The 12,530-nt window shown below is 38.7% G+C and overlaps 1 protein-coding gene across 5 annotated transcripts; it reads left to right on the forward strand.

Annotated features, from left to right (window-relative positions):
* The first annotated feature begins 624 nt into the window (after positions 1 to 624).
* On the forward strand, positions 625 to 11,397 carry NUDT12 (nudix hydrolase 12). Of its 5 annotated transcripts, none has more exons than XM_065656445.1 (7): positions 625 to 705; positions 1,594 to 1,807; positions 4,366 to 4,961; positions 5,850 to 6,017; positions 7,769 to 7,882; positions 8,622 to 8,821; positions 10,136 to 11,397. In XM_065656445.1, the coding sequence occupies exons 2-7, from the start codon at positions 1,602 to 1,604 to the stop codon at positions 10,244 to 10,246; spliced, it is 1,395 nt and encodes a 464-aa protein (XP_065512517.1). In that variant the 5' UTR covers positions 625 to 705; positions 1,594 to 1,601; the 3' UTR covers positions 10,247 to 11,397. The 5 variants fall into 5 exon arrangements, with proteins under 5 accessions (XP_065512517.1, XP_065512518.1, XP_065512519.1 ...); XM_065656446.1 differs by lacking the exon at positions 625 to 705 and adding an exon at positions 761 to 823; XM_065656447.1 differs by lacking the exon at positions 625 to 705 and adding an exon at positions 911 to 944.
* Positions 11,398 to 12,530: the final 1,133 nt, after the last annotated feature.

Below are 12,530 nucleotides of genomic sequence, written 5' to 3' on the forward strand. Positions count from 1 at the left end.
GAGGCCAACATGAAGACTTCAGACTATCTTGTGCTGGACTATGGTTTGCGACTTGCTAACAATTTTTGTAAACTAAGCACAAAGCTTCTGAAGTACTCACCAGAGGTTAACATATTGAAACAACAGTCCCAAGTTCATTTCTCTAGTACTGGTATAGCCTTTATTTCCCCAAGCATTCCTTAGGCTAACAGCGCACGGTATTTTCTGGCTTGTATAGTCACTCTAACTTCCCTGCTAACTATCCTCCCCTGCTATGCCATCTCATTCGCTCCAGTTTTCTCACAAGCACTTGCATATTTTGTGCTGTGCTTGCCTTCCCCTAGCACGGTGAAGCAAAGCAAAAGAAGTTTGATCGCTTTTTGTAACCACGAAGTTTCCTGCCTGAAATACAAAACGGTTCTCTGCTCTGCAACCCGTCCAGCAAGTTGGCCCAACTGACAGCAGCCCTCAGGTAACGGCTGGCGACCCCGCCCGCTCCCGCGGGCCCCTCGCCGCCAGCAAGACGCCGGCATTGCGGCCCGACGGCCACTGCCAGCCCCGGGCGCTGCAGCGGCGCGCACAGCCGGGCACCGGGGCGGGCCTTCCGGCTGGCCGCCTCCCGCACAACACCCCCGGCACCACTCGCGTCCCGCTCCCTTCCGCCGCAGCGGAAGACCGTACGAAGCGCGGCTCCCCGCGGAGGCTGCGCCGCCCCGGCCATTCACGGTAACGGAGCCCCCTGCGGGAGCCAGAAGCGGCACCGGCGGCCAAGCCCGCTGCCCCAAGACGCTGCCCGTGACGGCAGCCCCGGACGCTCCGCCCGCTACTGCTGCTTCGGGCGCAGGTGGCGGCACAACCGCGCTGCGACAGCGGGCGCAGAGAGGCGAGGGCGGGGCGCGCAGTTTGCGCCTGCGCGGCAGCTGCCCCGCTGCTGCGCGTTTCCGGGCGCGTGCCAGCGCCACGCGGTCAGTCGGCCGGCGGAGGGAGCTGGTGTTGGGGCGTCCAGGTGTTGGGTGCGGTGGAGAGAGTGGGGTGCGTTTATGCGTGTCTTTAAGGAGTGATCGTGGAGCGGGCAGTGCCTCGCTACGGAATATAAACTTCTGTTTTGGCGCGAGTGCCGGGTGGCAGCAGCGGTCACAGCGGCCTTGCCCCGGGCGGGCGGCGGTCGGCGGCCGGTCCGCCCGCCCGCGGCGCAGCGGAGGTTCCTGAAGTAATCTGGGTCTGCTGGAGGAGTCCCGCAGCCTGCAACGGGATTTGCCCCCTTGCGGTTACTGTTAATCTTTTCCAAAGCGTTTGGGGCTCATTTCTTGGAGTTTTGTACTGGTCTGGAGTGTTGGAGAAACGAAAACGTGTTTTTCACGTTTGAATAAGTCTGATTTTCATAGAAATACATTTATCGCCTTAAGCCTCTTTAGATTATTAGGATAAAGTTTCACTGTATTTGGAGATGTATGAAACTATTATTTGATTGGGAATAACAGTATCATACTTATCATAAGAATTTGACTGTTGTGTCCATACTTTTGGTAATATTGGTTAACTGTACAGCATTAAACTTAAATCATTTTACTAATGCTGCCTATGTTTTCAGGCTTTTTTTCTTTTTTTACTTAGTTCACACAATGACAGACTTTGAAAAGAACCTCCATCAGGACATGATTTCTCAACTGCATAATTTTGCTGCTGCTGGAAATGCAGCCAGACTGAAATCATTGCTTAGTCATTCTCCGTCACTTATCAATGCAGCTGCAAATAATGGCTGGACAGCTCTCATGTATGGTGCCAGAAATGGACACCTTGAGGTTGTGCAGATTCTTCTGGAAGAAGGGTAAGCTGTTCAGCAGATCCTGTTGAAGAGTTCTAATCTGAATCCCTTTCTGCCCATTTGAACTTCATCTCAGAAAAGTAAATTTACCTGCTAGACAGTGGAAGAATTTTCAGGATTAAAACTCAGGAAAATATACTCTGTGCCTGTTATCCCTGGATTCTGCTGTTGCATCGTGCTTTCCATATTTGCTAAGAAACTCTTTAAAAATCATGAGCATCTCTAAAATTATTCCTTTAATCTTCAAGGATATAATGTCACTCCTGGAGACAAACAGAATAGAATGAAGTTTGTGTCCCATTCCAGCCACTGCTCTGAGTATAAATTTGGTATATTTAATTATTACAGTTAGATTTTTTTCTCTAAATTTTACTTCTAATTCACTTGTGTCTACATTACAGTGGACAGTGTTTGATGACATGCTGGCTGTTAAGTAGGACATGACACACCTTTACCAAATTTACTAATTGATGCATTTCATTTGTCTCTTACCTTTTTAACAATGCACTTCCTCTTTGAGCTGTCACGTTATTTTCTTCAGTCAGTATGACACCAAGCATGTTCATTGCTTGTTAGAAACTTGCTATCATATTTGTTGTCTGTCTTCAAGTCAGCTGTTGTACTTTCAGTTTTTCAAGACACTCAGAAAAACCAAGAGTGCTTTGGAGTTCTCCTTGAGACCCCAAAGAAGATCCTCTGAAGCCTGAATGAAGTCAGGATCCAAATACTTCAAATAGAAAACATTTCAAAACGAAGGATGGGAGTCAGATGTTGTGGTTCAACTGAGCTCTACTTTAACAAAGCTCAGTCTGTTCCTTTCTGCACCACTAGTTACAGAACCAAGCAAGTATAGTTCATTCTGTAGTTATGAGCAATCTCAAGCATAGCATTCCACAGCCTCCAGTAATCATCCCACCCTTTTTCAGTCCTGACCAGGTTCTGTGCTGTCTGCTGTGGCTCAGCATGGAGCACTAGATGAACTGCAGTTTTGTAGTGTAATCAGTACATTCCAGCAAGTAGAGGAGTATCTCAATGCCAGTTTTAGTGGGTTGAAGTCATCCATATATTGAGGAATCTTTATATTTTGGGGAAATTACCAGTTTGGTAAATAGGATAACTGTTTTTTTAAGTTATGCTTGCTGTAAAAAAAAAAAAAAAAAAAAAAAAAAAGGAATATCCACTTTTAAATGTCCTTTTCAGGGCTGTTCTGAGGCAATTTGTTGTGGTTGCTGAGGTGATACTGTGGCGTTATTGATCTCATTTTAGTTATGCTTAGTCACAATAATTTGGACAAACACAATTGCTGGATATATAAACATGAATGTCTATGAATGTAATATTACATAACATTCCAGAGACTAATCCTGGAAAGCTAGTAATTTTTTTTTTAATATTTAATATTTGTCCATGTTTGAGAAAAGCTAAGGGAAATGTTTATAAATGGGAAAAAAAAATGTTGGTGATCTAAACAGTTCATGGTACTGATCACAGTCTGCATGTTCCTGAGCAAATAAAAGGTGGAAGACAAAACCCAGACAAAATTCAGTGGCTGAAAGGCAATTAAGTAGAAAATTAGGCAAGATTTTGCCTAATGGAGACTTAGTATTTAAATATAAATGGGTAATCGTAGCCTGTTTTGCACCAAAAACTTGTAATTTAAGTTTTTGATGATTTACTAAAATGTACTCACACTCCCTCAAGAACTACTGAGGTTAATATAAAATCTCAAGTCAAAACAGTCTTGCCTGTGGTACAGTTATCTGTGTACCAGCAACTTAAATATATTGGTGTCCTCCAGTTTTAAAAACTGATGAGTCTGGCCCCACATCTGCTGTATAATTTGTAGTTTACGGTGAAACTTCTGGTTTACTTATCCAGTTGAGGTAAAATGGACAAAAAATAAAAGTGGACTATTTTTGACCTGTCAGTCAACCCTAATCTCTTTCAGACTTGCCTTTTTTTTGTGATTAATATTTAAATATATATCGTGAGGCAACGTTCCTTCCTGCGTGTCATTTTCCAGACATTTTAGTTTCAAAGAAGTCCCTATAGGTACCAGCACTGCAGTTGTAAGTGTTATTTCTCTCACTAAGCAGAGGCTGTATTCTTGATCCTTATTCAATTATATTTTCTTGTAAATGTTTTGATGCTGCTTTCAGTCACTTTATTACTGGTTATTCAGAAGCGACCTGTAGCCTGGCTCTCCAAGTTCTGTCTGTGAACATCTTCAGTCTTTTTTTTCATGATGCACTGTGTGAGAATTTAGTTAATTCATTGCTGTTGTAGTACTGCTTGAACCTTGGTGTTACCTGGAGTGGATCAACAAAGATGTGGGATCTGGCCTTAGCAAAAGAAAATGAAGTATCATTACTTTTCATTACCATAATGCTAAGTATTTAGCCTAAACAGTGTGCCAGTACTAGACAGTACTTCTAGACAGTGTCTAGAAGTTCTTGCACATTAATAGTATCAGATGAATATGCTGGAAGTAAGAATAATATGGCATTGATACTCTCTCCAAACATGTTTACCCCAGTAACCACTGTTTTCTATTTCTCTAGGTGTGACAGGTCCCTTATTAATAAATCAAGGCAGACAGCTCTGGACATTGCTAAATTTTGGGGGTACAAGCACATAGCTAATTTGTTGGCTAATGCGAAAAGTGGGCAGAGGCCTCATTTTCTGTCAAATGAAGTGAAAGAATATGAAAATTATTTTGGCTTGACACTTCTGGACAGAAGAACTGAAAAAAGAACAGATTCAAAGTGGCTAACCAAAAAACAAAGGCATCCAACTACAGTATACCTCCTCTTCTCAAATCTAAGTCCTTTGGTTACTTTAGGTGGGGGAATAGAGAGCTCCCAGCAGCCAGAAGTAAAGCTTTGCAGACTGCACCACAAGGATGTGGAGCAGTGCATGAACCAAACCAAAGAAGACATCTTGATTTTTCTTGGAGTTGAACTTCAGTTCCACATGAACCTGCAGACTGCTTGCAATGGAGGAGTTCTGCAAGAAGATGAAGAGGATGGATTAGTTGCTTGGTTTGCTCTTAGTGTAGATTCTGCTTCTGCTGAGAAATTTAAACAAAAGCATGATGACTGTTACTTTCTTCACCCACCAATGCCAGCACTACTGCAGCTACCTGAAAAAGAAGCTGGTAAGATACATAAAATGCAGCAGTTATTGAATGTGTAATCAGAAGGATATGCTTTGGGATTCACTGAGGTATAATGCAAGGACAAACCACTGCAAAGGAATTGAGTATTTTCAGTGGCTTTAGAAATATTTTAAAAGCCAGTCAGTGGTTTTGTGAAGAATTTTGTATGTAAGAACATTTGTGGTTGCAAAGCAATATCATCTGCAATGGCAAGCATTAGACTTCAAAACCTATTGGTCATAATAGTTTTATAAATGGTACTATTTGAATATTAATGTGTGCATGTTCTAAAACAACAAAAACCCCCTGTGGTGAGCTTTCACTGCAAGAAATACAACTAAGTCCTTAATAAGACTGTGTTGGATAGCCATCTGAGAAGGAAACTGTGAGCAAGTCTTGGAAAGTCAGGATCTGAAAGTGAATGAAAGTCATTATGGAGAGCTGCTGTTGTAAGAATTTTGCTTTTATGGAAGGATAAAGGGCAAGCCTGACTTGCACCTGAAGTTTAAATGGAACAATGCATTATTACATCAATACCTTAGTAGCCCTAAAATGGTCATCTTTAAAAAGTGTGATATATAGTTCTGGCACTTTGCCCAGTCAAAGTAACTTTTCTGAGAAACAGAGTCTATTGATCCAGATGAATTTGTTTCTAGGTACATAAATTGGTCTGTAGCTACGTAGTACTGTGTTCTATTGCATGTGCTGTGCTACAAAGAAAAGGATCTGAATAACTGATACTGCTCAATTTCTCTTGTAAATTACAATTCAAGCCATGATCTTACTTTGATTTTTATCTTAAACTTTATGACTTGCTTTTTCTATACTATTAAAAGCTTACATGAATTAATATTTGATTGTGTATATTTTCAATGTATTCTTTTAAAGGAGTGGTAGCCCAGGCTAGATCTGTTCTAGCATGGCACAACCGCTACCGATTCTGCCCAACATGTGGAAGTGCAACCAAGATTGAAGAAGGGGGTTACAAGAAAACTTGCTTAAAAGAGGGTTGTCCCAGTCTCCAAGGTGTTCACAACACATCATATCCAAGAGTTGGTGAGAATATTGTAGGATAAACTTGGTCAAAAGCAACTTGGTTGTACTATTATATAGATGTAAATCAATTTCTTTGTAGTTATTTCACCTCCTTGCTTCTATCCCAGGTCTGTCTTGCTTACCTCTCCCCTGAGCATGTGTGTCTCAGCTTTATTTAGAATTAAGTAGTTCAGGCTTCTTTCTTGCAGTAGTCTATGACAAAGAATTGCTGTGAAAATACCAATCTTTATCATTTAGAAGTTCCAAGAACCTAAATGAGATACTAAAAATACGAAGTGTCACATTTTACTTTTTTTTTCCTCCTACATGTTGTTTTCTTACCTTCTGCGAGCCCTCTGAGCTTGAAATAGCTCTCTATCATATTTGGCCCTGGATCAAATTTCTGATACAGTTCTGATTTTTCCTGTAGTGCTACTCTGATTTTATTAGCCATCTTCCCTGGCTTCCACTATTCACTGTCAGTCACAAACTGCCAGGCCTATTTCTACTCAGAATATAAGCTTGTATAAACAGTCTTCTATAGCTCCTTTTGTTCATGTGTTGCAAAGGAAGTGTACTGTGTCATTGATGGGGAGCCAAAGAAGGAAAAGCAGCTTTCTCTTTTTTTCCTGGATCATTTCTTGACTCTTTGATCACCTTACCTTCCCCTCTCTTCTGCAGTTGTAGTTCTGAACATTATATGTTTGTTGTGTTTCTGAATTTCGTGTTCTCTTACATGCTCTAGATATATCTTTGTAGTAGTCTAAGTAATTCTGCCATATTCTTCTGTCTTACGGACTATAGTGAAGCTTGCTAAAATACTAGAGGCCTTTTTTTACAATCTCTAGCACAACAAACTTAGAGAAAGAATGAGATTATATAGGGAAGACTGATGAACCAGCATCTACTGACATGTTTCTCTGAAGAAAGTCTATAGACAGCAACACTGAATATAATACGCTGTGCCTGTTGCAGGTGTCTTTGAGCAGGACAACAATCTTTGAATTTATTGTTTATAGTGGTTGCTGAATTAAGGCATTTCATCAGAGATAATACAGTGTTTTGGACAAAAAAGAAAATAGCAAGAGAAAAAAATATAAAGGCAAAGTTAGAAAAAAAAATACTGAGATACCTAAGAGTTAGGTAATAATAAAAAGAGGAAAAGATCATAGATGAACAGTGCACAGGAACGCATAACAGAAAGAATGATACCAATAAGGAGAAAGTATTAAGCAAGAAAGAAAAAGATACATAAAGTGACTAGAAATGAGAAAGTAGATAGAAGTGCAACATCAGATGAGAGACTGATAGCAAACAGTCAACAAAGTCAAAAATTGAAAGTTTAGTCAGTATTTACATTTTAAGTAGAGTATGTGGCTCCTCCTTGGTACTTCATTCAAAAGTAAATTCTCATACCTATGGTTATAGAGGAGGTGATAATAAATTGTTTTTGCTGCAGAAATTATTGCTATCTGCTGGATGTGTAGCTAGGTTAGTATTGCTGATACTTTTACCAGATTGTGTGCTTTGGTTGCAAGTAATATATGTCCTTCATTTCAAGCCTTGGCTAGTAAACTGCTTCTACTAAGCATGTATGTTGCAAAACAAAATAAACAGATACCTTGCAGGGAAAAAATTTACACAATTCTGATTTCAGTCACTTAATGGTATCTTATTTGTATTTACATGCATTGGTATCGAAAAGGCTGAAATTTGTTACTGCTTTTAGGTCCTTCAAATGTTGAAATATATTCTTTTTATGTCCCTTACAGATCCTGTTGTGATAATGCAAGTCATCCATCCAGATGGGAACCACTGTCTTTTAGGCAGGCAGAAGAGGTTTCCCCCAGGAATGTTTACCTGTCTTGCTGGATTTGTAGAACCTGGTGATTTAATTTCATTTTCTTGTACTAAATGTTTTTTCTCACATATCAGTATTGTACATTGAAAATAATATGGAAATATGTCTGATGTTATGTCAAATAAGTGTTTCTGCTTCCTGTTAGATAAGTTGTTATAATAAATATGCCTGTTTTGTACTTGCCAGCAACCGATTTATAAAAAGTTTGGAGAATTGTCTGTGTGTGTTAAGATAATGAAGAATGAGTCAGGCAAAGTGAGGAATACAACGGAGGAGTGTTTGCAAGTCTTCTTTAGTCTCTGTTTTCTTACTATTGTCATTTTAAATATTGATTTTCAAGTTGTATTATATGCTGTTACAATCATACTGAAAATCTAGAAAGTAACACAGTGCTATTTATAAGTGAACAGAGCAGTGTTTCAAAAGTAATTAAAAGAACAATGTATGTTGTACCCAATTTTTGATATTTTGGGTGTGGTAATAATAGTTTGCATGTATGATTTTATGAATTCAGTAAATAAACATTATAATGGAGAAATTACTATACTTTATTTTCAAAGTTCCATTATGCTTTGGTGGCTAGTTTTACCTTACCTAGACTACTGTATCTTGTACTTAACGTCTGTGCCCTGATCTGTGAACTAGGTCGCTATAGATAATTGTCTAGGGCAGTTTCAAATCTTTTGAGTCGGTTCAAAGCACAGGACATAATCATTGCTCTGAGTATTTTCATCAGCTGCTTGTTCTTTGCCCTTTTTGATTAGGCGAAACAATAGAAGATGCTGTTCGAAGAGAAGTAGAAGAGGAGGCTGGAATCAAAGTTGGCCATGTTCAGTATGTCTCCTGTCAGCCATGGCCAATGCCCTCCTCCCTAATGATTGGCTGCTTAGCTGTTGCAGTGTCTACAGAAATTAAAGTTGACAAGAATGAAATAGAGGATGCCCGCTGGTTCACTAGAGAACAGGTAAAGTTCAATTTAATTTCCTTCTTGTATTGATTATTCTGTGACTGTATCAGTTTTGGCATACAATAGATACTTGTTTTTTCCAGCAAGTTGAATTAGCGTTTATGCTCTCCCATTTTATCATACTACAAGTGCATTATATTGTTATTGTAGATTACACACAGCCAGAGAAAGGCAGATATTCACAGTAATTCCTGAGTCACTTGCAAGCCCATTTCATGACATTTTTACCCGTTAGTTCTTCACCTTTTCCTTTTGGGAGATGTCCAAGTTATAGTTATTTTAAGTGACTTTCTTAGCAAGCTTGTGCATTCTGTTTTGACAGAAGCAGTATTTAATAGCCTTCATCATCTGAGTTTCTCCAAACAAGCAAGCTACCAGATTTGCTGGAAGTGGGGAGGTTTAGGTAAAAATGCTGGAAATTCATGGGTTTGAACATCTTTTTCCCTGCAGTACTATTTTAATACTCTGGTATGGAATGCAGTTTACTATGCATTGATAGGAACTTCTACACTTAGCTTTCCTGAGTATTTAAAATATAGTAAAATAAAAGAGAAGAAAAAAAGACGTTCACAGAAAGAGAGGTTTAAGTTCGTAAGTGGAAAAAGGAAAGGCTGCTTACACAACATAGTCTTCACAGGTGTTTCGACAGGCTGCTTAGGAGCTAAACTTTTAGTAACACTGTGCTTCTGCCTAGCAGTTGCAAGTCAACTGTTTTAAGTCAATATGAATGCAAAGTTGGTCACCTGCAATCTCATATTGTATTCCCGACAATACTTAAGAGCATAATTTTAAATGCATATCAGTTCTGAGTGCATGCAGATTGGGTTACAGTTGGAAATAAATGTATCTGAGAAATTAACTAAACTAGAAGTGTATTCCCATGTTGCATGTGCTTCAGAAAACCAACAAAACACATTTTCTTCCGCATTTCATGGGAAGCGGAGAGGAAGAATTTTTTATGGAACAGTGTAGAGCACCATCTGGTGGTCTGTACCATAAAGAGGCTTCACAAAGCCATTATTATATTAACACTAAATCTCCACGATATTAGAAATATCGTGAAATATTAGAAATATCGTGAAATATTAGAAATATTCTTTGGGGCACGTTTGAGGTCAAAAATGTCAACATCCACATAGAATGCTGTGTGTTTCTTTCTCTGCATCTGTCTTGGAGAATCTGGTATTGGGCCAATAGCTATAGTAATGATAGACTGATTTATCATCATAGGAAGATAATTTCTGCATTGGTGTTAGATTCCATATAGCTTATAATATTATATTCTAAAGAAAAAAACTTTCTTTATTGCAGGTCGTGGAAGTTCTCACTAAAGGAAATCAGCGTTCTTTCTTTGTACCACCAGGTCGAGCTATTGCACACCAGCTGATAAAACATTGGATTGGAATGAATCCTAATCTTTAATTCAAATAATCGATTTCTTTAAGTGAAATTACTTCTGCTAGTGAATGCTAAATTAGGGATAAATTAGAAAGAATTGTTTATCTAGGAACTGTGCAACCATGTGAATTTTTGAGCCTTTCCTTTGGTTCCTGAGCTAAACTATACAGATTTTGTAGTGTTTTTCAGATATGAATTAAAACCGAACAACAACCCAGTGATTATCCCAAGCAAGCAAGCAAGAAATAGGTAAAATTGGTACCTTGTTAACCTGTTCCCCACTGGAAGGAGTCACAGCATTACAAAGAGGCCTGACCTTGCCTGCTGTTTGAATTCTGTATTTACATCTTCCAATTTTGTCTTAATAGTTTCTTTCTCATTTTTTTGTATCTCCATTCTTTACATTCTGCCTGGCACAAAAATCAACATTCAGTGCTGCAAGTCTTACCAACAATGGTTATTTTTAAGGTCATAGCATACATAAATGCTGAATATTTAGTACTTTGTATCTTTTACATTAATAGCCGTTTAAGTGGAGTATTTACTTCTGTAGTCTGATCTGTCCTGCACTTCTCCAATTGTACGTCAGCCTGAATTTAGAGTTAAAACACAATACTCTGTTTCTGAAAAAGGTATCGGCAAATCATCTCAAAAAGCCTAAATGTTAATATTAGATGTTTTTATAAGATATTTGACGCTAGGCAGTGAGTTACTTCATTCTCTGATAATCAGAAATGAAACTGTAGAGTAATGGAGGAGAGAAGTAGATTAATCAAACAAGGCATAACATCTCAAAATTTGTACAAAGTTATTTTATGGAAATGGAGACACTAAGATTGTTAGTGCTATTAAGAATTTTACAGTTGAAAGATACACATTAACCCTAGCTGTAAGAATGGGAAAGCAATATATGAATTAAAATATTTACTTATGTATATTTAATGCTAAAGCTCAGATTTGTGCCTTAATTTATTGTGTTACTGAAAAGAATGTTAATATTCTTTCAAAATTGAAGGTTGTAAAAACATACTGGTTTTATTATTAATGTCATTATGTAATGGTTCAGTTGTCTGTGATTATGCAGTCATTACAGTGATGTGAAAAGAACGCAAGTGACCAGAAGGAAATAAAATGATAAAGTAATAAATATTAACATGCTATCACATGGTGTTCAGAGTAATTTGAACTTTTCTTTAAATCCATAAATGATGTCAGATTTGTTTCAAAATTCTCTGCAAACTGAAATCAATAAAAATGTTTTAGAAATCATAATAGTTCTTTTTTCTCCATCCGGTGACATACTGTATTAGGCAGTGGATATCAAACTTTAAAGCGAGAAGCATTTCTAACAGAGTTGGAACAGCTGACAAATCATTACATTGCTTCATTCTCTCCCTTGTTTCAGCTCTACCTACAAATGAAGAAAATCAGGTTATCAATTGAGCCATCTGGAAATGAGAAGATATACACATCTTCCCTTACAAATTGCTTTTGCAGAGAAGGGGCAGTATGAAAAGTTGTCATGTGCTAAGGGTACCAGCAGGCCTGCATGTTGTCAGTGGAATTAATCTTTAAAAATGAATGTCGGACAGAAGGAAGCATAGTTTCGGGTTGTTCATACAACTAAAGGAGAACATTGGACAGTATGCAAACAGTGTTGGAAGATTAGCAAGGAAGGAATGAGGAGCAGATGGGAGAGAGAGGATAAAACAAAGAGCAAATATAGGTAGCATAATGATACTAGCTTGGTGCAAAAGTAATTGCAGTTTTGGATCGTGAATTTTAAATCACTATAACTAGGCTCAAACACGTCTCTATTAATCAAAATAGGAATCAGTACAATCAACACAGTTTTGCCAACGAGAAATAAGTTTGCTTATTCCTGTAGTGTAAAAATCCATGCTTCGGGATTTGATGAACTCTTGGAAAGCATTTTCTGCATCCTGCAAAAAGTTGTTCAGATGCTTGAAGAAGTGGTAGTTGCTTGGTGAGAGGTCAGGTGAATATGGCAGATGAAGGAAAACTTCATAGCGCAATTCGTTCAACTTTTGAAGCGTTGGTTGTGTGATGTGCGGTCAGGTATGGGCATCAAGAAAAATTAGGTCCTTTTCGGTTGACCAGTGTGGGCTGCAGGTGTTGAAGTTTACAGTGCATCTCATCGATTTACTGAGCATGCTTCTCAGGTGGAATGGTTTTGCCAGGATTCAGAAAGCTGCAGTGCATCAGGCCGGCAGCAAAATGATGATTGTTTGAGGCACCCATTTATCAAGGTTTTTCACCTTTCTAATTTGCTTCAAACACCGCATGA

The sequence above is a fragment of the Caloenas nicobarica genome, chromosome Z (genome assembly GCF_036013445.1).
Source record: "Caloenas nicobarica isolate bCalNic1 chromosome Z, bCalNic1.hap1, whole genome shotgun sequence".
NCBI lineage: Eukaryota > Metazoa > Chordata > Aves > Columbiformes > Columbidae > Caloenas > Caloenas nicobarica.